This window comes from Hyla sarda, chromosome 6, assembly GCF_029499605.1.
Source record: "Hyla sarda isolate aHylSar1 chromosome 6, aHylSar1.hap1, whole genome shotgun sequence".
Taxonomy (NCBI): domain Eukaryota; kingdom Metazoa; phylum Chordata; class Amphibia; order Anura; family Hylidae; genus Hyla; species Hyla sarda.
Genome location: NC_079194.1, coordinates 129,840,802 through 129,867,822, shown reverse-complemented (window position 1 = coordinate 129,867,822; position 27,021 = coordinate 129,840,802). Strand labels below are relative to the sequence as shown.

The 27,021-nt window shown below is 42.0% G+C and overlaps 1 protein-coding gene across 1 annotated transcript in view; it reads right to left on the bottom strand.

Moving 5' to 3' along the window:
• Positions 1–760: 760 nt before the first annotated feature.
• The window catches only part of GRM7 (glutamate metabotropic receptor 7), a gene marked incomplete in the record, with an annotated part of 448,797 nt that continues 422,536 nt past the window's right edge, over positions 761–27,021 (bottom strand). The window contains 1 exon segment of the mRNA XM_056525004.1: positions 761–2,833. Coding sequence (XP_056380979.1) covers positions 2,784–2,833 — 50 coding nt within the window.

The following is a 27,021-nucleotide window of genomic DNA, read 5'->3' as shown; positions in this document are numbered from 1 at the left end:
AGCAAGGGGAGGGTGCTCTAGGCGGCTGCCTATTTTGCCTATAGGCAGAGCCGGCCCTGATTCTACATAGTTGAACCTGGCTATCGTACACACTGATTCCTAGATGTTTAATATTCCACCTCTTCATGTGTCACCTTGAACTATAGTCTCCCCCCTTCACTTCACTGAAACCCCTGTACACAGCACTGATAGAAAAGTTTCCATTTTGCGAGTTTCTATGTGCCGCGCCTTTCCTCAGCTCTTTGCACAATCTTATACAAGGCGCCTTTAATGTCTGTGGATCTTTCTCTGAGTGATGGCTTTGAATTACCGCAAACATTTCAAAATTCCAATGAAGTCTCAGGAGATTGTTAATCCTCAAACTGGAGAAGCAGGCATACTGATTCGAGCTGGATGCGGTTCTTTGGTGGAGTTTGGCGGAGGCAGGTAGGGTAAAATGAAGGACAAAGAACAAAGTGCTTTATGTCTGTAAACATTCGTCAGGCTGCGCAAAGTCGTCTTTGTTCTGCGGAACGCCTGTAATGAAAGAACCCGGCGTGTTTCTCATCCCTTAATGTCATAACGCATCATTCACCGCAGGATCACATTCTGCAGAAACCAACTAGAAAATATGAATGACAGAATAAAAAAAAATATCGGCCAAAATTGGTGCCAGAGACATGTGTTTATACCGTGATGACTGCTACCATGCAGATACCTAGAAACTAGAAGAAACTAGCAATAGGCAAGGCAGACAAAGAAGTCTCATTCGGTAGCTGATGTGAGCACATAAAAGAAATAAAAGAGTCTCGGACACATACACCAGATCCTATAGGTGGAAATGATGGTTTCCTTCCTTCTGGAGGAGAACTCATTTGCATAGTTTTTCCTCCTGGGTGCATTGCCGGTAATGTCTCCAAAAGAAAAATCAGCACTTTTGAAAATTAATGTAAAGGAACATAAAGTTTAATCACTGTAGAATAAAAAGTTTGATAACTTCCTAACTTTTTCTATTATTCAACATTTTTACATTTTTTTTTGCTTCCCCCAATGAATAGAAACAGTCATCTCCACATCCAGACAGTGATGTTACTACAGTGGTCGCAACTGTGGCTGGGCCCCATAACCAGAAGAGCACACAGGCTCACATTATAAATAACTCCTAACTGAAACAAGGAAATCTGGTACCTTTTTTTGTGTGCTCCCATAAATCTCCTTAAGGAACCTAATGAATGTCACATAAGATATGAAGCTATGCGGAGGCATTGGGGTTGGCCTTAGCCATACATTTCCCCCCACTATATAGTTTTAATATAGTCTTGACTATGGCTTGCTTTTATTATAAATTCTCTTTCATCCACTTTCACTGCTTATTGGCCACTATTTCCTCCCCCAATGTACAACCCTATGCTAGATTATGATATTGCTAATAGTTCTTTTTGTTTCACCATGGGATGGAGCTCATCACAAAAAAAATTTCTCTAGCCCTGAAGGACAAGTGTGTGTTTCCCAGCCCCAACTGGGAGACCCACAACACCATTGGATGAGGCTTATCACAGGACAAGTAACCATAATCTTTTCTTAGCCCTAAATATCAAAGTGAGTAACAAAATAGTTTGCTCCAAAAGCATACTGGAAAACCCCCAACCAAGCAGGGATGTATCAAGTATCACCAGAAGCACTCATCGGTTTACAACCTTCCCCACTCGAAAAGTAAATCCAAAACCTTAACAACATAAAATAGAAAAGATAATCAAAATCTTTAATTAATACATTCTCTGACAATATCACAGGGCAGTTTGGGGAGGGTGTCTCACGAGGTTGGCACATAAGCAGAAAATACTCATTACAAACAGTAAAAAACATACATGCTTTTTGTCACATCTGAGTCCACGGAGCGGCCTTCACTGATCAGGCTTGGACAGATCCCTAGAGGTGGGTTAAAATTTTGGCCACCTCAACCCACTTCCTGTCAATGTAACCCCAGGCCGTGGGCAAATGAAAAGAAGAAATCAAACACAAACAGCAGAAATCTCAGACAGAAAAATAAAAGAAATGCAGAGAGAAAGAGAGATAACATGCATTCGGAGACAGAAGACCCCCGAGGTTCAGCCAATCACATCACCAGATCCTGCCAGCCAATCACACTCAGGAACGGTCTGCGTATCACACACAGTTTTTGGTCTTTAAAAACCTTGTTTTTCAGAAATGAAAAAGGAATTTAAAGAAATAAATACAAAAAAAAAACAACAAAAAAACAACTTTGACAAGAAAACAGATGAAAAAATGTGGCAAAAATAAATAAAAAGGGCTTGAAAGCTTCAATAAATGAGTGACCCATATGAAATGAGTGTCAATATGGAAGCCAGATTACTGAAGTGCTTGCTGCTAGGGAGGAGGGGGGGTTCCAAGTAACTCCCCAAATGGTGAAAGTAAAGTTGGATATGAAAAGATAGGAGTTTGTATGCAAAAAGTTCTGTACAGAAATATCTGAGTCTGATGGTCCCCATTATAGGCGGAAGAGCCCTGGTTAGGCCCGCTTACAAACTTGCTTCACGCGGGGCTGGGCGCTCATCGCTTGGTCCTGGCCACTGAGATATAAGCCAGGAATAGTTCAGATGGCTTGAATAAAGCAGCTTTTCCCAGTCCTCAAGGGCTGTGCACCATCATATTCCAGCAGCTCCTCTCCTCCCATGATTGGCCGCTGTGAGTGAGGCACGGGGTGGAGAGGAAGCAAGCCGCACCACACAACTCAGGAATGAAAATGTAGCTGCTACCTCTTCCATCTTAGACAAGTAGGCTGCCTATATCACCAGGTTGTTATAGCTGACGTATTTCTTCTTTGTGGCGGGGCCTGTGAGAAGAAAAACAAAGAAACAAACATGAAAAACTAATCAACAGATCTAGTTTTAAAAATGTTATGTGATTTGAACACTTTTTTAGACCAAGATACATCAGGAATTGTAAAGAGTGTACCTGGACATCGTGGCTTGCGCTAGCTGCATGAACATCTTGGCCAGATGTTCATGCACCTAGCGCAAGCCACGATGTCCAGTTACACTGTTTACAAGTTGTTACAGAGAGGTTTACGATACACCTCATGCCTGTTATTTGTGTCATACTATTGTTCAAGTGATTGAATATTGTGTCTAGAGACCTTGTGTGTTGTCAAACATCAGGAATTGTAACATATAAGAGCATAACTATTATAAATCTGTTCCTTATGTACAAGAATATAACTACGTATGTAGAATATACTAGCGCCACGTTACTTGTGCACCCTAATAGAGTTGGAAAAACCCCTATTGTCGTGTATGCTGCTATTGGACTAGTGGATTCCCTATATACCACTCATAGATAAACAATGACAAAATAATGTTATATATAGCAAACAGTATAAGGTGGGGTGAGGATGAGTAGAAACCATTTGGTATGTAGAGGTTGAAGCAAGCTAAGTCTAGGAGCTGCTAATATGGAAGATCACATCACATGGTTTATAGTCTCACTCTTTGTCATTGTTCAACAAGAATATAACTAGTATAATACTGTCCCCTATGTACTAAAATATACCTACTATAATACTGCACCCTATGTACAAGAATATAACTACTATAATACTGCCTCTTATGCACAAGAATATAACCACTATAATACTGCCTCTATGTACAAGAATATAACTACTATAATACGGCACCCTATGTACAAGAATATAACTACTATAATACTGCCTCTTATGTACAAGAATATAACCACTATAATACTGCCTCTATGTACAAGAATATAACTACTATAATACTGCCTCTTATGCACAAGAATATAACTACTATAATACTGCTCCTATATACAAGAATATAACTACTATAATACTGCTCCTATATACAAGAATATAACTACTATAATACGGCCTCTATGTACAAGAATGCAACTACTATAATACTGGCTCTATGTACAAGAATGTAACTACTATAATTCAGACCCTATGTACAAGAATATATCTACTATAATACTGGCTCTAAGTACAAGAATATAACTACTATAATACTGTCCCTATGTACAAGAATATAACTACTATAATACTGCCCCTATGTACAAGAATATAACTACAATAATTATGCCCCTATGTACAAGAATATAACTACTATAATACTGTCCCCTGTATACAATAATATAACTACTATAATACTGGCTCTAAGTACAAGAATATAACTACTATAATACTGCACCCTATGTACAAGAATATAACTACTATAATACTGCCCCTATGTACAAGAATATAACTACTATAATTCAGCCCCTATGTACAAGAATATAACTACTATAATTCTGCCCCTATGTACAAGAATATAACTACTACAACACTGTCCCCTATATACAAGAATATAACTACTATAATACTGTCCCTTATATACAGGAATATAACTACTATAACACCGCCCCCTATGAACAAGAATATAACTACTGTAATACTGCCTCATAGATACAAGAATATACTATTATATTGCCCCTATGGACTCCCATGGCCTGAGATGACTATAGTACTGCCCGTATGTAAAAGAGTGTAACTACTACAGTACTGTTCTCGACTTCCATGGCTTTAGAGCTGCACGTGTCTCTTTAGCAGCGAGCCATATAATGAGATTTGTATAAATGAAGCTGCTTCTTCAGATCAGCATGTTTTTCCGGGCCGAGCCAGTGATGTCATTCATCTGCGCTCTTATTAGGTTACATCACCATAAATTGGGTATCTGCTCTATTACTACAGTAAGGCATCAGGGCAGCAATTCGGCAGCAGAGTGCCAGGAAATAAATACAAACCGCAGCATTTAAGAAGCAAATAAACTAACATCAGACATCAATAAACATTAGAGGACGTCCAATCCTGAGCAACATAATGAACTTCAAAGAGCTTAAGTGTTTACTACTTAAATAAATTAAATGTATTGAGGGTGGAATTCTACAAAGAATGCAAGTAATGACCCTACCAGCAAATCTGAGGCGTGTCGGTATTAAATGGATACACACAGCTGCTGTGGTCATTACAAAGCATCACTGTAGATCAGGGTTTCCAAAGCAGGGTGCCTCCAGCTGTTGAAAAACTGCGACTCCCAGCATGCCCGGACAGCAAAAGGCTGTCCAGGCATGCTGGGAGGTGTAGTTTTGTAACAGCTGGAGGCACCCTGGTTGGAAAACACTTCTGTAGACGATGCTCTGAGTGCTAAATACATATCAGGATAAGTTTTCAACCTATTAACGTAAACAAGCTATTTTACATTCACTGACAGCAAATAAAGATATTGAAAAGGATGGGGAATTGCATCATACAGCACATAAGGCCTCGTTCACATCTGCGCTTTGGAGCTCCGTTGCAGATTCCGTTCCAATGGCACACAATGGACCTAGATGATCCCTTGCACAATGGACACCAACGAATCCCATTGACTTGAATGGGGTCTGTTGAGTTTCCGTTGTTTTGCATGAGCATACGTTTTACAATGTGGGGATTCCGACTGCTGGGACACCCCGCGATCTCCTGAACGGGACCCTGGCTCTCCCTGGGAACAGGGCATGCTGACCTCAGCACAATGTGTCTCTATGGGAGAGCAAGAGATACAGCTTTTGACTATCTCCGGCTCTCCCATAGAGATACATGAAGGATTACCCTGTGGGGGTAAACACGCTCAGTTCCCGGGAAGAGACAGGGTGCCGTACAGGAGATCGCAGGGGGTCCCAGCAGTTGGACCCCCCTGTGATCTAAAACGCAGCCCTTATTGAAAAGGTTTTTCTGCATGCTCTTCCCATGCACGGAGAGGTAGCCAACAAGTCCCTACATTTATTTCTATGGGAAAGTTAAAGATACACGAACATTGTATCTTTGGCTTTCCCATAGACATACATGTAATGGCGTGTTGCCCATTGCTTCGTGCCGCGGTCAACAGTAATTTATTCACAGAGGGGAGGTCGCTCTGTGTATGGGGATGCTGGGCAGGAGATCTCAGGGGGGTCCCAGCTGTCAGACCCCTGCGATCAGACACTTGTCCCCTATATACGGGATCTTGTGGATAGGGATTAAGTACTTATGTAACAGGGATCCCCTTTAAAAAGGTGTAGAACCCAGAAGGATGTGCAGCAGGTTGAGGTTAAAGCAGTACTCCACCCACAGACATCTTATCCTCTATCCAGAGGATAGGGGATAAGATGTCTGATCGCAGGGGTCCCACCACTGGGACTCCCCGCGATCTCCGTGCAGCACCCACGCCGCACCCAGCATTCTAAACAGTATGTTTAAAACTCTGGGTTTCCACGTCCGGGGGCGTGACATCATGCCACGCCCCCTCGTGACATCACACCACACCCCCTTCATTCATGTCTAAGAATGATCTTAAGAAGATCAGTGGTTTCTTAGCAATTGTATTCCATAGGTGCTTCTTTCTTCACATGAACATTCAAACATATCAGCAGGTTTATGTTCTTTTCATCTCTTTAACAATTAAACAGGTGGGTACTGCCCCCTAGCCCCCAGTGAAAGACGCATAACCTTGGACATTGGTAAGGTGCAATCTTTCGAATGAGCGCACTGGGTAGAGGTGAGCCTGCAGCAGGTATTAATAGAACCTGGAATTGTCTGTAATCTCGATGAACACACAAGAAAGGTCAAAGCTTTGGTTCCTGCTGGTGGTTTGTTGCATGAGGTGAGGAGCGGAGAAACACTAATCACCCTGACAAACCTCCCAGCTCTTACCAACAAAGTGACAAATACAGACACAAAAAATATACAAGCCATGCATCAGCCGACAACCTACACGCCTAACAACCAAAACAATACAATGGAAATATTCCCAGTGAGAACAGATTCTATAAATATGCTAAATAGGAGTAAAGACACTGATAGTCTTCTGGAGAAGGGCAAAGCACTACTAGCATCAAGGTCAAAATAGTACCACCATCTATGTACAAGAATACAACTACTATATACTGGCCTCTATGTACAGGAATAAAAAACTTCTATAATACTGCCCCTATGTACAAGAATATAACTCCTGTAATACTGCCCCTATGTACAAGAATATAACTACTATAATACTGCCCCTATGTACAAGAATATAACTACTATAATACTGCACCTATGTACAAAAATATTACTACAATAATACTAAATCTGTGTACAAGAACGTAACTACTATAATACTGCCCCTATGTACATGAATATAACTCCTGTAATACAGCCCCTATGTACAAGAATATTACTACAATAATACTAAATCTGTGTACAAGAATATAACTACTATAATACTGCCTCATATGTACAAAAATATAACTACTATAATGCTGCACCTATGTACAAGAATAGAATTACTATAATACTGTCCTTTATTTACAAGAATATAACTAATATAATACTTCCACTAGGTACAAGTTTATAACTACTGTAATACTGCGCCCTATGTACAAGAATATAACTACTATAATACTGTCCTTTATATATGAGTACTATAATTTTCCCCCCTAATGTAAAAAATATAACTAATATAACACTGCCCCCTATGTGAAAGCATATGCATAGTATAGTATTGTGCCTCTATATATACTTGCACAGGACAGAATCTTATGGGCACAGATAAAGCAGTGTGCATCTATCCTATATACTTTTTTTTGTCTCCTTTCCAACATTTCACTGCCTAATGAGAGTGTTGTAGAAGTTCAGCGGGGTGAAGCCGACATGACCATTCCTCATCGCACATGGTACATTTTTCTAGTCTATCTATGTGATGACCCAGTTTTCAGTGTTAGAAATGGCAGAATCTAAAATAATGCTCGCCAAGAAGTTATCAGTCTTTGTGACCTTTATGTCACCATAGGACAATTCAAGGCCATACCGTAAAGGTAGATCATGCGGCTGCTTTGTGGCCCCTAAAGTGAGGTCTGGTGTGACCCCACAGCTTGGCTACAACCTTTGTATGACTGCCCTCCATTGAGGAACTTCATTGTTAGCTAAAATCAGGTTTGAGAATTGGAGCATGGTTCATGGGCGGAATGTTATTTTGGGGGGGTCGGTCACCTGGCTCTCCTAGGTAGCAAAATCCAGCATTATGAAGGGTTGTCCATCCTTGATCTTTGTCCCATAGCCTACTTTCCTTGTGTCCCTGGCACAACTGGGCATCAGAAAGTGCAGAGTAAGTAACAGGCCGAGGGTAATAAAACACATTGCAACTGCACAGACAACAGAGGACATGAATCTAGACTCTAACTTTCCAGGCGAGGAAGGATCTGCAGACAGACCTTCCATAAGTCACAAAACACTAACCCAAAAACTAAACAGAAAAGCACATTGAAGCTGGTTATAGGAAGGAAAGCTGGGGCAGAAAGAGCAATGGCGCTGGCATCAGGCACCTGCAATGGAGAGGAATGGAGACGCTCCCACTGGCTCATCTTCTCATCCCACTCCAGAGGGACAGATGTTCGGAGGGTCATTTACGAGACATGGCCCGCTCTTTGGCTTGCTGCTCCCACCAGCTGGAGATAACCATAACTTACTGGGCACAGAATGTGAAGGTTGGGCAGGGAGATGTCACTGGCTATAGTCTATGAGAGCTATGGTCTATGTAACATCCTATATACTCATTGAGCAGACTCTATAGACCTCTGGAGCTCATCTAAGTGAACAGATGGGACGATGTTATGGTGGTTTCCCTCCTAGACATGATGGGTTTATTGGAATATTGAGCCAGAACTGAAATGTATTCATAGAGATTGCAGCTCTGGAGCTTTCATTCTGGTCAACAGCTGGAAGAAGACAGGAATTGATAGGACAATTGTGTGGAGTGTGGATGGGAGCGCTGAGCTGTGGATCTTCCCTGGCTGCCTAAGCCTGCATCAATATAAGCCTTAGAAACATTGTCTGACAAATGTCTCAAAAACCCGCAGGGGACACAACAATGACAAATCCAGCCATGTCAATCAGAGGCTGCAAGGGATGCTGGGACATTGTAGATGAAGCAGGGCTGGATTGGTTGTCTAAATGTTTGAGTTTGCAGAGTGTGATGCTCTTAAAAGGGAAATCTGGGTTAAATTAAAGGAATATTCCTATTTTTCTAAATAAAGGTTTTTCTTGACATAATAAATAGTTACATTTCCTCATATACCGTATTTTTCGCCCTATAGGACGCACCGGTGTATAAGATGCACCCAATTTATAGGTGCAAAATCTAAAAAAATTAAGATTTTGAACCCAATAGTGGTCTTCAACCTGCGGACCTCCAGATGTTGCAAAACTACAACTCCCAGCATGCCCGAACAGCCGTTGGCTGTCCGGGCATGCTGGGAATTGTAGTTTTGCAACATCTGGAGGTCCGCAGATTGAAGACCACTACATAGGAGGTAATACTCACGTGTCCCCGCCGCTCCGGACCCGTCACCGCTGCCCTGGATGTTGCTCCATCGCGGTCCCGAACAGCCCGACTGAACAGCCGGGTTAGTGTCACTTTCCCTTCAGACGCGGCGGTCAGCTTTGATCGCCGCGTCTGAAGGGTTAATATAGGGCATCACCGCGATCGGTGATGTCCTGTATTAGCCGCGGGTCCCGGCCGTTGATGGCCGCAGGGACCGCCGTGATAGGGGTATATTCGCCGTATAAGACGCACCGAATTTTTCCCCCCAGTTTTGGGGAAGAAAAAGTGCGTCTTATACGGCGAAAAATATGGTACGTTCTGTATTCATTTCTTCATTCATTTGCAAAATCTCTGCTTGCAGTCACTCAATGGAAACTTTCATAGAATAAAATATCCTGTTCATGGGAGTTATCAGAGCTTGGACACCGAATCATTAAGGCATTATTCACACTTTGGAATTTCTAATCAGAAATTGGTGGATAAACTCAGCTTGAAAATTCTGTTGCAGCATAATGTGTATGATGTGTATGAATGTATGATGTGTATGTATGTATGATTTGTGTATGTATGATGTGTGTATGTATTATGGGGGAGATTCATCAAAACCTGTCCAGAGAAAAAGTTGCTGAGTTGCCCATAGCAACCAAACAGATTACTTCTTTAATTTTTCAAAAATGAAAGAAGCAATCTAATGGGTTGCTATGGGCAACTCAGCAACTTTTCCTCTGGACAGGTTTTGATAAATCTCCCCGTATGTGTGTATGTACTATTGGGTGTGTGTATGTATGTATGCCTGTATGATGTGTGAGAATGATTTGTGTATGTATGATAGATGTGTGTATGCCTAACAGATGTGTGTAAGCTAGATGTATGTATGGGTGCAAGTATGTATTATGCGTGTCTGCATTATTGCATGATGTGTGTGTATGATGTGTGTATGCATGACGTGTGTATGTATGATAGATGTGTGTAGGCAAAATGTATGATGTGTGCAAGTATGTATTATTGTGTGTATGTATGATGTATGTATGTATATATGATGTGTGTGATAGATGTGTGCATATATGGTAGATGTGTGTAAGCTAGACAGATGTATGTATGTATGATGTGTGTATGTATTATGCATTTATGTATGATGTGTGTATGTATAATGTATGAGTGTATGTATGGTGTTTGTATGTATGATGTGTGTATGTATTATGTGTCTATGTATGTGTAATATTTGTGTGTATGTATGTATTTATGGATGATATGTGTAGTTATGATAGATGTGTTTATGTGTGTACCTAAAAGGTGCTGCTGCTACTACTACCACCTGCATAAAGTAGGCTGCTACTGCTACTTCCTAAAGGAGCTTCTACTACTATTACTACCTAGAGAGCTGCTGCTACTACTACCTAAATGGGGGCTGCTACAACTATATGTGGGTGGGTGGGGGGGGGGCTTCTACTACTATATATGGGGGCTGCAACTATGTACTGGGGATTGCAACTTTATAACGGGGGCTACTATCTACAATAGGACCTACTTACAGGGAGTAGCCCCTACTTATAGGTGGCTGCTATTGCCGACAGGGAGTAAATACGTACAGGTATCTTCAAAGGGACCTACCTAAAGGTGGCACAAACCTACTCGGGGCACCTCCGTAATGGGGAAACCATGTGAAGGGATCTACCCATCCTACTGTGTGATATACCAAGGGGTTTTATTATTACTGTATGGATCACTTTAAGTGCAGGAAAAGTGCCCCTAAAATATTTGTCTGGCAGGTTCTGTGAAGACGGGTGGATGATGGAAGAAATTCTCATGACGGTCTGGGCTGGATGGAGAGGAAAAAGGAAAGTGAACAACTCCGATCAGAGAAGACATCACCTGGTGTAACTGTATGTAATCACTTATATGGTCTGCAGAGCCTGTGTAGAGTTGGGGTCACTACTATATGATCACTGTATGGGGTAATTTTAGTCATTAGTGGTTTTATTCATTATCAGAATGGCAGTATTATCCCGTCAATATATGGTGGTAATAGTTGTGGTCATGGAGTGGTGGAATTATTTGTCCCTTCTATATTGGCGATAAGGGTCCGGGTATAGTGCTTTTTATTTAATAACTGTATGATGGTAATAGTCACTGCAGTAGTCATATGTCGTCCTGGTGTGGAGGTATCATTTAATGTGAAAATCCTGCGTGCGCTCCTGGTGAGCGGCCATGCATACACTATATGCATCATCATTCACTTATATTCACAGGCCAGGTGGGGGGGATGCACAATATTCTGCGTTGCCCGGATGCTTCCAACCCATGCTATGTCAGTGATAGGGAAAAAGGGGCACCGAAATGCACCTTCCCCATGTGTAGACAAAAGTCCTTGCACTGGCCCTGTTCGGATGTGAATTCGGAAAAATTGGCCGGTGACAGGGCTCGTACTACCAAAAATCGCTGTGTTGCACCGCATGATCACGACTGGACTGACACAATAAATCTATATTTCAACTGTAGGGTCGCAGCTGCAGCCACTGATGAGTTAAAATGCGACCCTATTTAATTTCCTTTGCCCTTACACAATGCGACCACTGCAGTGCAATGCAGCGATTTTTGGTTGTGAAACCCATTTCGCGGCCAAAACCGCTAAAGATTCAACGTGATGCTCTAGGACTGTATCTACATACTTAGTATGTATCTAATGTATCCTTGTTCCTATTCATCTCCTTCTCAGGAACTTTCCATTCTTAGATAGATAATTTTCACGCCTGCAGCACTTCACACATGATTTTTCTCTTCCCACACTTCACAATTATTTTAACACCGGTTTAATTTTAGCCACTTTGTTTCAAGGTGATAGCGATGAGTTAAATTTAGGCACCAGGGTTAGTCTTTCACTGCAGAAAATTTACTGTATCAATCACCCCCCCCCAATGATTACTTATATGTATATAACTTTGTTCTGGAATGTAGCATAAACAGAGCAAAAGAGTCAAAAGTTAGATAAAAATAATAATAATAATAATATGTTTTCCATGGTATGAACCATTCCCTCCCTAAATATATTGGAAAGTTGCAGTAGTTTTTATTGTATAACAGTTAGGATAGTTTTGCACTTTTTAATGTCCTTTTTCTAACCTGAAAAAAATGCCACAAAAAGCCGCCCTGTCATTTTGCACATGCTGCCGTTAATTTTTTGAAAATAGGGGGTTTTAGTCATGGAGTTTTTTTCTTTGATGTCTTTATCACAACAAGTCATATGATTCTATCATGTGACTCTATAAAAGTATATCTATAGAAGAAATGATGGTTGAAAACCCCCCAGAAAAAAAACGCCAATTCTAAACCCCCATGCCATTTTTTTATGTTTTTTTTTTTTATATCGACTATGGGAGAGAAACACCAAGATTTGGTATAAAAGATGCCATAGTCTTAATATTCTGCTATTTGGGAAAACTGTCACTAAGCCCAAAGCCGTAGTCAAATGCCAAAGATGGGTGAAAAAAACACCAAAGGAAAAAAATGGGTATGGTGTTTCATAAATTCCTATTGACTTTTAGCTAACATTTGGCTGCGGTGTTTGTGGTGTTTTTTTGGGGTGTTTTTTGTAAAAAAAAAAGAGTAGATGGTTAATACGCCTAATACAGGCAACGTGAAACAATGGCGGTACACTGCACAATTCCTGTTGAAGGTATGGGGTATAAGATGAACTTCACAGGAATGCACCACTGCAGAGGAATGAACCCATGGGGGTAATTTGGGGATCACATAACTATATATATACAGGTATATCTTTATACCCCAGATGAACATAACCATTGCTTGCGCTCACCGCTGAAATATGTGGACATCAATATCCGCCGTTCCATCACAATCTATCCACCCCGCACATCTCCTAAGGGCCAAACAAAAAAACCCCAGTGGGACGATAAATCTAAAGTGCATTGAATAAACAGAGATTATAGCCAAGTGAGGCAATTGTCAGCTAATGTATGCAAGACAGCAACACAGAATAAATCTCCTATAGTGTCCCCTCTGGGAGAGGACACCCCCGTCCCCGATGCTGCCAAATGGCCTGGCCTCTGTAAGAGAGAGCCCCATTCAGTGTCACCGGTTGTGAAATATTGGACAGCGAGGGCTTTTGTACGGAGGGCGAGCGCAGGTTGAATAAATGGCGCTCACCTCATATCGTTTCTCTAATTGCCAATTTATCTTAGCGCCGGCCGCTTACATTCTGAGAACAGCGAATGTGGAAACAGGGAAGAAGGATTTAAAGGGATGGTAGACACTGCTATTATTTTACTGCCCATCATCTTTGTGCACATACATAGTAAAGGGGAATAGAATCTACAGCCATGGGAAAGGAGCTCATTTCTTATCTACACCCCAATTTCTTTAAACGAGGACTTGACTTGATTTTTTTAAAGGAGTTATTCAGGAATATAATTAAAAAAATTAGAAGATTTCTTCCAAAAACAGTGCCATGTCTGTCATAAGGTTGGGTGTGGTATTATGGTTTTGCTCCATTCACTTCAATGGAACCGAGCTGCAATACCACACACAACCTGTAAACAAGAGTGGCACTGTTTTTGGAAAAAAAAAATCAGCTGCTTTTCTTTTCCTTTTAATAACTTTAAATGAAGATAGAGAGAAGAGCTTTAAAAGGGTCTTTAACTCCCACCGCACAGGGTATGGTACCATCCACAGCTTGGGTCTTCCTCTTCCGGGTCCCCATCTTTGGCCTCCCTATTTAAGGTCACCCTACTTGCGGGGACTGCCTTTTTGGTATCTAAACTGAGGATTTGCTACAGTCTAAACCAGTGTTTCTCAACCAGGGTGCCTCCAGCGGTTGCAAAACTACAACTCCCAGCATGCCCGGACAGCCTTTGGCTGTCCGGGCATGCTGGGAGTTGTAGTTTTGCCACTGATGGAGGCACACTGGTTGGGAACCATTGGTCTAGACTGGATACTAAACTCCAGATTGATACCTGATCTTAAAAACATTTATATTCATAGTGCTCCCGGTACATGCTATACATACGTGCGGACATTATCTGTTTACAATAAGGGCAGCAACATTTTATCTTAATTTTTTTTTTTTTATCTTAAACCCTGAAATTCTCATAAGCTCAAAAAGACTCAATAAAATACACAGCTGTGAGTTGTCAAAATAGAAAAAGAAAAAAAACCTGCTTATGTGTATGTATACAGCTGGATAAATCTACAGACCCTGTGTGCAAGTAACAAAGCTTGGGGAAAATGGCCGAATCATAGCATTTTCTGTAAGACGCTGCGATCAAAGTTGATTGCGGCATCTAAAATGTTAAAAAATGATCCCGGCAGCTCAGCGGAACTGATCGGGACCATGTAGGTGAAAGTGCGATGTCCCAATAAGCTGAGAGGACGACAGGAGGGCCCTTATCTGCCTCCTCGGCATCCGATCGGTGCTCTGATGTCCACAGCCAGCCATGGCAGGCTGGAGTAGCAGAGCACCGATAACACTGATCAATGCTGAGCCAATGCTCAGCATTAAACAGTGCATTGGGGAGTAAAAAAAAAAAAAAAAGTTAATAAATGGGAATATGCCCCTCCCTTAATAAAAGTTTGAATCAACCCCCATTTCCCATTTTTTTTTAAATAAAATAATGTAATAAAAAATAAACACAATCATACGTGGTACCGCCACGTGCATAAAAGTCCTAAATTTTAAAATATAATGTTAGCTAAAACACACAGACGATGGTGCACATAAAAAAAAGTCCAAAAAATTTATAAAAAGCAAGGACCAATATAAAACAAAAATGGTACCAAAAAAACGCAGACAACAGCGCAAAAAACATTAGCCCTCATATAGCCCCGTATGCAGAAAAAAAAAGTTATAGGGGTAAGAAGAGGACAGTTTTAAAGGGGTATTCCAGGAAAAAACAGTTTTTTCATATATCAACTGGCTCCAGAAAGTGAAACAGATTTGTAAATGACTTCTATTAAAAAATCATAATCCTTTCAGTACTTATGAGCTTCTGAAGTTAAGGTTGTTCTTTTCTGTCTAAGTGCTCTCTGATGACACGTGTCTCGGGAAACGCCCAGTTTAGAAGAGGTTTGCTATGGGGATTTGCTTCTAAACTGGGCGTTTCTCGAGACACGTGTCATCAGAGAGCACTTAGACAGAAAAGAACAACCCTAACTTCAGAAGCTGATAAATACTGAAAGGATTAAGATTTTTTAATAAAAGTAATTTACAAATCTGTTTAACTTTCTGGAACTAGTTGATATATATATATATATATATAAAAAAAAAAGTTTTTTCCTGGAATACCCCTTTAAACATACTAATGTTGGTGCATGTAGTTAGTATAGTAGTAGCATAGTAGTATAACAAACAAACAAAAAAATACATAAATTGGGTATCCTTGTAATCGTATGAACCTACAGAAAAAAATTTAAGGTGTCATTTTTACCAAAAAAGTGCACTGCGTAAAAACAGACGCCCAAAAAAGTTACAAAATGGCTTTTGCTTTAAAGTTTTTTTTTTGTTATGCCACAGATTATGTTATAAAATAAGTTATGTCATCACAAAGTACAATTGGTGAGGCAAAAAACAAGCCCTTATATGGGTCTGTAGGTGCAAAATTGAAAGAGTTATGATTTTTAGAAGGAGAGGAGGAAAGAACAAAAGTGCAAAAATTAATATTGGCCAGGTCTCAACTGGTGCCAGAAAGTTAAACAGATTTGTAAATTACTTCTATTAAAAAAATCTTAATCCTTCCAGTACTTATTAGCTGCTGAATACTTCAGAGGAAATTATTTTCTTTTTGGAACACAGAGCTCTCTGCTGACATCACGAGCACAGTGCTCTCTGCTGACATCTCTGTCTATTTTAGGAACTGTCCAGAGTAGGAGAAAATCCCCATAGAAAACATATGCTGCTCTGGACAGTTCCTAAAATAGGCAGAGATGTCAGCAGAGAGCACTCTGTTCCAAAAAGAAAATAATTTCCTCTGTAGTATTCAGCAGCTAATAAGTACTAGAAGGATTAAGATTTTTAAATAGAAGCACTTTACAAATCTGTTTAACTTTGATTAAAAAAATAATAATAATAATAATTCCACTGGAGTACCCCTTTAAGGTCAAAATGGGGTCCTTAAGGGGTTACAGGAATAGAATGAAGCAAATGAAAATCTCTGAATTCTCCTGTCTTGGCATGGAAGCATGTGGTGGCCTGAACCAACCTTAACATTTTTGGCAATCGTGATTTTTGTATTGTTTTCTCCTCTGCCTACGATCGAGTAAACTGATATAATGAAGTTCTGGAGTAACATTTACTGAAAAATGTAATAGCGGGAGTTAAAACATACCTGTCATATAACAGAAAATAATTAAGCTTTTATATGTTACTCACTAGATCATGCAGACTCTCTACATGTCTTTGTGTCTAGCTTCTGTATTTGGCTTACAAATCCCTTTGTTCTGCTGCTCACTCATTCTGACATCCACCGCTCAGGAAGGAGTGTGTTTTAAAATATGCACTGAGCCGGCCCTTCCTCATGCATTCACTTCATCCCCAAGTCTGATGTGCTGGGTCTGTTCATTCAATCACTGCAGGTTGCTGTGTAAACCCAAACTCTCTGTTTCCATGCTGCAGTCTGATAGGACAGGAGTAAGCATAGAGGAGTGCTAGTCCCTCCTCTCCCCTCACTTACTGGACTTTGTCCCTGCCTGTGCTTCAGTTGAGACAACTATTTGGAAAGCCATGATTTCTATTAAATGGGGATCACATTTTTTATGAAGTATATTAGAAATGTAATTTTTTTGCCAAGATGTACAACATATAAAAATGTTTTTTAAATCTGACAGTGCCCATTTAAAGGCAATGTAGGCTAGTGCTCGATGGGGACCCATGTGAGTTGCAGTAAAATGACAGCTTTCAGCAAAAAGTTACAATTCACCGGGTTTATCACGGGCAAGAAACGTAACATTCGCAAAAATAACACGTAACACGTCACAAAGACCATGGTTATTTGCTGTGACTCATTGTCGATGTCATGTCATCAAGGAGCCAAAGCCTAATGGCAGAAAAGAGGTAACAAAGCGCTTGGAATGGTTTCCACTCATCACCATCAGTGCCAAACTACACGCAATTACAGCAACATAACATAAAAATGCAAAGAAGGGAATGTAAAGTTAAGTGAATTTTAAAGTGTGAATATTCATAAAATATTAATGCTCCGCCACTTTAAGAGGCAGAAAGGTATTTCTCAATGACAAGTCATGAATTTTGATTCTTTAATCGATTTTATGATCTCCACTTCATAAAGCTACAAGAACTTGTCCAATAGAAAACGGACAGAACAACCCATTATCCTCGATTTTGCAACAAATAACTATAAAAAGCTGCTGTTTTTTAGTTATATTTTAACTGTTAATGGAAAAGCTGTGTGGCATCCAATATTACTGCCATTTCCATTCAAAGAGAAGTTACCTCCAAGCTTTCCCAGAACCCTGAATGGCGAATGTACTTAATTAAAGGGAACCTGTCAGGGTATGTTCACACTATAGATTGTGAATGGAATCTCCACTCACAGAACTCTGCAAGCGGAAATTCCAGTCTTGCGGCCGCCGCCGAAATACTTCGGCGGTAGGACTGCCCAGCACTGTGCCATCACCATTGATGGCTATGCACAACTTCCACGCAAAGAATAAATTGTCCGCAGCTGAAATTGCTCAGTGTGAATGGGCCATGTGGAAGACCCATTCACACTGATGTTTATGTTCACAGCGCGGAATTCCGATTCCGCAGGAATGATGCAGTCTAATCTACAGGCAGCATGCTATAGAGAAGGAGGAGCTGAGCAGATGGATATATTATAGGTTCATGTAAATCTCTGCTCATTTTGAGTAGTCAAGTGGGCAGTGCTAAGCAATGACTGACAGCCCTTTCTCTACATGCACGCTTATGCATAGAGAGCTGCCAATCCCTGATTGGTACCACCCACTTGACTACTCATCAAGAATAAAATGCAATTTACATCAATAAAACAACAAGTTATCTTAGACATTTTCCCACAAAACTTTATATCAATCTGCTCAGCTCCTCCTGCTCTATAATGGTGTCTACAGATATGACTGCATTTACACTGTGAAAGGGTCCCTTAAAGGGGTACTGCAGTGGAAAACAATTGTTTTCAAATCAACTGGTGCCAAAAAGTTATACAGATTTGTAAATTACTTCTATAAAAAAAATATTAACCCTTCCAGTTCTTGTCAGCCGCTGTATACTACAGAGGAATTTGTGTACCGTATTTTTCGCCGTATAAGACGCACTTTTTCTCCCCCAAAACTGGGGGGAAAAAGTCGGTGCGTCTTATACGGCGAATACACCCCTATCGCGGCGGTCCCTGCAGCCATCAACGGCCGGGACCCGCGGCTAATACAGGACATCACCGATCGTGGTGATGCCCTGTATTAACCCTTCAGACGCGGCAATCAAAGCTGACCCGAACAGCCCAACTGAATAGCCGGGTTAGTGCTTACAGGACACCAGGAGGGACCTTACCTGCCTCCTCGGTGTCTGCTCCGTGCCAGGATCCCCTGTATGGCCGACGCTCTCCTTCCTCATCATCACGTCATCGCATACGTGCGTCGGCATGCGTAACGACGTGATGGCAGCGACGGAGAGCGAGGATACCCGGCCGGCAGCAGAGACGTTCCGGAGCGACGGGGACAGCGATGGAGCGACATCCAGGGCAGCGGTGACGGGTCCGGAGCGGCGGGGACACGTGAGTAATACCTCCTATGCAGTGGTCTTCAATCTGCGGACCTCCAGATGTTGCAAAACTACAACTCCCAGCATGCCCGGACAGCCAACGGCTGTCCGGGCATGCTGGGAGTTGTAGTTTTGCAACATCTGGAGGTCCGCAGGTTGAAGGCCACTATTGGGTTCAAAATCTTTATTTTTTTAGATTTTGCACCTATAAATTTGGTGCGTCTTATACGCCGGTGCATCCTATAGGGCGAAAAATACGGTAGTTCCTTTCTGTCTGACCACAGTGCTCTCTACTGACACCTCTGTTCATGTCAGGAACTGTCTGGAGCAGGAGAGGTTTGCTATGGGGATTTGCTCCTGCTCTGGACAGTTGCTGATACAGACAGAGGTGTTAGCAGAGAGCACTGTGGTCAGACTGGAAAGAACTACACAACTTCCTCTGAAGCATATAGCCGCTCATAAGTACTGGAAGGATTAAGATTTTATTAATAGAAGTAATTTACAAATCTGTTTAACTTCCCGGAGTACCCCTTTAAGAAGCTACAATGGTGGCCATATTGGTTGCCACATGGCTTTCCTTTACCACCAGTTCTTTTTTTACCCACTGACTGGTTGGTTTCTAAGCTTGTGTTTGTAACCTTCCTGACACACTTTTTTTCCACACTATGAAACACATCAACCTTATGAAATATACCCTATTTTACCGGGGTGTAACATGTAATCATGGGACCCACATAGTAAACCCTGAATAGGGGCCACAATCCACCATGAACCCAACTGCAAGATATTTTTCATCTCCACTTTGTCCACGGAATCCTTCCTTCCTTAATCTCCTTATTTTCCCTGTATTCAGTATCTGTATTTATATTCAGTTTTCCATTGTCCCTCTTTCATAAACAGTCATGTGCTCTATTAGGGTGCGTTCACATGCTCTTTGTTTTTGCGGGTTTTCCGCTGCGTATTTGAAAGGGGCGGGCTCTTCTCGACTGTCCATAGCAGATTGTCCGGGGCGGAATTTATGCTGCGTAAAACCCGCCACAGTCCCTACTGACTTCAATGGGGCTTGCGGCGGATTTTCCGCAGCGTAAATTCCTCCGTGGAAAATATGCTGCGGATAGAAGATCCCGCACCCTTTCAAATACGCAGCGGAAAACCCGCAAAAACAAAGAGCGTGTGAACGCACCCTTAAAGGGGTTATCCAGGGATAGAAACACAGAGCTAATTTCTTCCAGAAACAGCACCAACCCTGTCCTCAGATTGTGTGTGGCTTTGCAGCTCAGTTCCATTGAGGTGGATGGAGTCAAGTTGTAATACCACATACAACCTGTCAGGTGTGGTGCTGTTTTTGGAAGAAAGAGGGATAACACATTTAGGCTCCGTCCAGTTAATTAAAGGTTTAGAAAAATTACATTTGGAAATGATGCATTATGGAGCATGAATAAAATAAGAAATAAGGTGTATATTTGTTTCAATTCTACAAACTGGATCATTACTCAAACAGGCTGTAGTGTCAGTGTGACATCACAGAATGACTGAAGTGTCCCTTTAAGTGGTAGATCCAATTTAATAATGTGATTAGAGGGCTATGAGGTGGTACGGTAAGAGACGTGGCCTAGTGAGGCCTGGAGTCACAGCCAGCAGTGCGAGGCATCTTTTATGACACTCTCCCTCTTGTTTCCATCGGCGTCCTCAAACAATGTAAACACTAATGACCCCATTATATCCCGACTCCAGCAGCTTCTGGGTGTCCCCGGGGAGTACAGCGCGGGCAAACACGGCCACTCCCCGGCCATGAGTATCAATTACCACAGCCCATTAGCCTGGATTTATATTTATGGACTAGTAACACACTTTCTAAGCGGGTCTGGAGATGACACAGCACATCCAGAGGAGTAGGGATAAACGAATAATTCATGGATTCCCTGTATGAAGGGAACTGCTAACTTTTTGGTCGATATTTTCTGCCGTTTCTTTTTCCATGATTCTGATGTTTCCATTTTTTCCAGCCAGTTATGGCTCTGTAGTTTTACTTCTGATTTGGGCTAACAAATACTGAACCAAAAACTGCAGTGTAAAACCAGCCTTAGGCCGTGTTCACATTGCGGCAATGCATTTCTACGCAGATCCGCCAAAAGAGCCGCTTGGAAATGCATTGCTGTCTATAGGGACGGTAATGCAGTCCTCACAGTCCTAGCGCCGCTCTCGGGATCTCCTGCAGACATTTTGCACTGAGATTCTAAAGTGTGAACCCGGCCTTAGGCTAGGTTTCCACTTACCTAAAAAAAGACAATCCACAAAAGACTGTCCTGTCAGTCTGCACCAAGATGTGTTTCTGTGGCCTTTTTCCAAAAATAGTGGGTTTTAGTCTTCAGTCATTTTTTTCTTTGGCGTTTTTTCCCCTCTGAGTTTTTATCATGACAAGTCATGTGATTCTTTCATTATGTAAGGGAGAAAAGGAGAAAACACCATAACCCATGCTGAGCCCACATGGCATTTATATGGCATGTTTGTGCTCCCAAAGACTTCTATGGGAGAGAAACGTAGAGATTTTGTCCAAAAAAAACTGCCATAGTCTCAACATGCTGCGATTTTGGAAAACTGCCACTGAGCCAAAAAGCACAGAAAAATGCCATAGATAAGTAAAAAAAAAATTGCCAAAGAAAAAAAACACAGAGTTGTTATGAGCATCATAAATCCCTACAGAATTTCAGCTAACATCTGGCTGCAGCATTTCTTTCACCCCAAAAAACGCAGTGCGGCTTTTGTGGCATTTTTGGGTTGTTTTTGTTAAAAAAAAAAAAAAGTGAAAGCCTAGCTTTGTGTGTGTAGATCAGTATATAGAGCAGTGTTTCCCAAGGAAAGTACCTCCAGCTGTTGCAGAACTACAACTCCCAGCATGCCCAGACAGCCGGCTTCTCATCTAGTTTTGCACACACTTCATGGTGTCTCTCAACTTGTCAGGCTAGGTTTCAACTTTTTATTTATTTATTTATTTTTTTACACCTAAAAAAACGACAGCAAAAACGCCAGAAAAACTGCCACAGCTTTATCCTATTTTTTGGCAGTCTTTCTGGCGTTTTTGTCTTAGAGTTCAAATTGCATTTATGGCCCCTTTGGCGTTTTTTTCAAAATTTGTTGGGTACCAAAAAAAAAAAGGATGCAGTAGGGATGGGAAAAAATGTATTTAACAATTAAAAAAAAAATTTTTAACAAAATTTTGATTAATTGCTAATAAAGTGTTTGTGTTTAACTTTTTTTCTCAATTTTTTACATTTTTTAGGTAGTACTACTACTCCCAGCATGGAACACACTGTTCCATGATGGGAGTAGTAGTACATGTAGTAATAGAAAGATCGCCCCAGGTGTCACTCCTGACACTCGATACGATCGGCCTATTTATGCAGAGATGCGGAGCTGCTCTATACAGCGCTCGCATCTCTGCTCTGTACTCCGGCCAGTCATGTGAATAGAACATCACTCTTCATACTTTCCGCCCAGAGTGGTGATTGGCCGGAAGAAGCACACTCTGCTCCATGCTGGGAGCTGTAGTACCTGCGTTAATAGACAGATCGCAACAAGTGTCACTCCTGACACCCGCTGGGATCCTCCTGTATAATGTATAGATGTGGACGGCCGCTCTTCTATGGTCCCCTGCACTGACGTATATATGCACCTATTCATATTTCCCGCAGAGAGTTGTGATTGGCTGGAACCATCTGGCCAATCACAGCTCTCTGCAAGAAATATGAATAGGCGCATATATACATCAGTGCAGGGGACCATAGAAGAGCGTCCCCCGCATTTATATATTATACAGAAGGATCGCAACGGACCTCGGGCGATCTGTCAATTAGTACAGGTACTACTACTCCCATCATGGAACAGCGTAAAATAAATATTCCAAATTTTTTTTTCTGTTTTTTAGTTTTGTTTTGTTTTCTTTCTTTTTTATTTTAATGCAGCCCAATACAACAGGCACAGAACACCCAGGCAAAGATGAAACATGTCACTTCTTCATATGCCAGTATAAATTACACATGTAAAATAAAACAGCGTGTGACCTGAGAAGAATTTTTCTATTGAACTGTATGTAGGTCAATTAAAATGCATTAGGGATATATAAAATAGATGTATTTTAACGTGTTATGGAAGCAGTTTATGCTTCAAAATACTCAGAGAGTGTGAACATAGCCTAATATTCAAGCTTTTGGACAGACTGCTGTGCAATCCAAGGAGCCTATTAAAGGGGTATTCTGGGTATTAGAATTTTTTTATATGTTGCTGAGGCCACCCCGAAAAAAAAAAAAAAAAACACATACTTTACCTCTCTCCCTTGGGATCCCCCTGTGAAGTCTTCCAGTTGCCCACTGAGCACTATGGCTGCTACTTCCAAGATGGACATGAAAGGCAGCGTGACGTGACGTCACGAACACGGAAACTCCAAGCTTAAATGTTCTGGACACCAATGATGCCGGCCCGGAGATCACGGGGGTTCCCAGCGACGGCACCCCAGTGATCAGACATCTTAAGTTTTTCAGTGGAGTACCCTGTTAAAGAGGTTATCAAAGATTAGGAAAACAGAGTTGATTTCCTCCTCAGGTTGGGTGTGGTATTGCAACTTAGTTCCATTGAAGTGAATGGAGCCAAACTGTAATGCCACATACAACCTGAGGACAGGGGTGGTGCTATTTTTAGAAGAAACTGTTTTTATCAGATCCCTGTTCCCCAAAAGACCTACATTTAACTTAGAACTGTAATCTATTTACCTGCTGTAGCTATTACGGTACTGGGAATGCTGGGTCATGTTGGTCACCCAGCTTTCCCTGAAGCAAGTAACTATAAAGCTCCCTGGTTGTATATCATATACTGAATGTAGTCATGGAAACCACTCATTTTTTATTTACAGGCGGGAGACCAGGCGGTGGTCACAAAGAATCCACATCACATATTCATACCTCTAGTTGCCTTACTTTTACTTATTTAGCTCATGTTTGCATTTGATCTGCTTTCTGCTTACAGAACCATGATGATCGGTCTGCGGAAAGCAACGCTAGAATGTTTCGTCATGGAAAGGCCTGAGGACACAGGTAGAGCGTGAATGCGGCTCAGCCAGCGCTCCAGGCCCCAGTCCTGCTGTTCTGAAGAATTGTAAGTAATATTCACACCGTTCTACATGCTCCAAACGCAGCATCCCCAATAAAGGGCTTGAGTATATAAAGTGTTATCCGTGTGTAAAGGAACGCTGTAGTATCATTACTCACCATTGTCTGTATATCTGCATGCTGTCAGGAAGTATATATAGCTGAAATCTGAAAGCCTGTCTTAAAGGGGTACTTCGGTGGAAAACAATTTTTTTTAAATCAATTGGTGGCAGAAAGTTAAACAGATTTGTAAATTACTTCTATTAAAAAAAATCTTAATCCTTCCAGTACTTATCAGCTGCTGTATAATACAGAGGAAGTTCTTTTCTTTTTGAATTTCTTTGCTGTCTGAGCACACTCCTCTCTGCTGACACCTCTGCCCATGTCAGGAACTGTGCAGAGCAGGATATGTTTGCTATGGAGAATTGTTCCTGCTCTGGATGGTTCCTGACATGGACAGAGGTGTCAGCAGAGAGCACTGTGGTCAGACAGCAAAGAAATTCAAAAAGAAAAGAACTTCCTCTGTATTATACAGCAGCTGATAAGTACTGGAAGTACCGGTAATTTACAAATCTGTTTAACTTTCTGACACCAGTTGATTAAAACATTTTTTTTATTTCAGTGGGGTACCCCTGGGTACACAACTGGGGATTTGTTACAGTGTATCAGTGAAGGAACTAAACCCATTTACCAACTATCTACAGCAGTGGTCTCCAAACTGTGGACCTCCAGATGTTGCAAAACTACATCTCCCAGCATGCCCGGACAGCTGTTGGCTGTCCGGGCATGCTGGGTTGTAGTTTTGCAACAGCAATGATCCCCAGTTTGGAGTCCCAGGATCTACAGGATGGGTAATAAATGTATGATGGTTAGGACTCCCCTGTTGATCAGCATCACATGATCGCAATCGTTTTTTTGTCTGTTTTTTTTTTAGGTCTTGTTCACTGAAATCGCAAAAAGATGGCAGTTGAGCAGAGAAAAAAAATACTGCATGTCTAAAATAAGGAACATCCACTGACCCCATTCAAGTCAATGGGATTTGTTGGGACCCGATGCTCAGGTGAAACAACAACAAAAAAAAGAACCCAACGGACCATGAACGGGGCTGAGATCTGCAGTGGTGTGAACTTAGCCTCAACCATAAAAGAGTTAAAAAATTGCTCTATTTTTACTGTTGAGTATTGCTGTATGTACACGCATACATTGATATTACAGCCAGAAATTAAAGGGGTTTTCTGGACTGGAAAAAAAAATAAAAAAATAAAAAAATAAAAAAATAAAAAAATAAATATATATATATATATATATGTATATATATATATATATATATATATATATATATATATATATGTGTGTATGTGTGTGTATGTGTGTGTATGTGTGTGTGTCACGATGCCGGCTGGCAGGTAGTGGATCCTCTGTGCCAGAGAGGGATTGGCGTGGACCGTGCTAGTGGACCGGTTCTAAGCCACTACTGGTTTTCACCAGAGCCCGCCGCAAAGCGGGATGGTCTTGCTGCGGCGGTAGTGACCAGGTCGTATCCACTAGCAACGGCTCACCTCTCTGGCTGCTGAAGATAGGCGCGGTACAAGGGAGTAGACAGAAGCAAGGTCGGACGTAGCAGAAGGTCGGGGCAGGCAGCAAGGATCGTAGTCAGGGGCAACGGCAGAAGGTCTGGAAACACAGGCAAGGAACACACAAGGAACGCTTTCACTGGCACTAAGGCAACAAGATCCGGCAAGGGAGTGCAGGGGAAGTGAGGTGATATAGGGAAGTGCACAGGTGAACACACTAATTGGAACCACTGCGCCAATCAGCGGCGCAGTGGCCCTTTAAACCGCAGAGACCCGGCGCGCGCGCGCCCTAGGGAGCGGGGCCGCGCGCGCCGGGACAGAACAGACGGAGAGCGAGTCAGGTAGGGGAGCCGGGGTGCGCATCGCGAGCGGGCGCTACCCGCATCGCGAATCGCATCCCGGCTGGCAGCGGAATCGCAGCGCCCCGGGTCAGAGGACGTGACCGGAGCGCTGCCGCGGGGAGAGTGAAGCGAGCGCTCCGGGGAGGAGCGGGGACCCGGAGCGCTCGGCGTAACAGTACCCCCCCCCTTGGGTCTCCCCCTCTTCTTAGAGCCTGAGAACCTGAGGAGCAGACTTTTGTCTAGGATGTTGTCCTCAGGTTCCCAGGATCTCTCTTCAGGACCACAACCCTCCCAGTCCACTAAAAAAAAATTTTTTCCTCTGACCTTTTTGGCAGCTAAAATTTCTTTGACCGAGAAGATGTCCGAGGAGCCGGAAACAGGAGTGGGAGGAACAGATTTGGGAGAAAAACGGTTGAGGATGAGTGGTTTGAGAAGAGAGACGTGAAAGGCATTAGGGATACGAAGAGAGGGAGGAAGAAGAAGTTTATAAGAGACAGGATTAATTTGACACAAAATTTTGAAAGGACCAAGATAGCGTGGTCCCAACTTGTAGCTAGGGACACGGAAGCGGACATATTTAGCGGAGAGCCATACCTTGTCTCCAGGGGAAAAAACGGGGGGAGCTCTTCTTTTCTTATCCGCGAACTTCTTCATGTGTGATGAAGCCTGTAAGAGAGAATTTTGGGTCTCTCTCCATATGATGGAAAGGTCACGAGAAATTTCATCCACAGCGGGCAGACCAGAGGGCAAGGGAGTAGGGAGGGGGGGAAGAGGGTGACGGCCGTACACCACGAAAAATGGGGATTTGGAGGAAGACTCAGAGACCCTGAAGTTATACGAGAATTCGGCCCATGG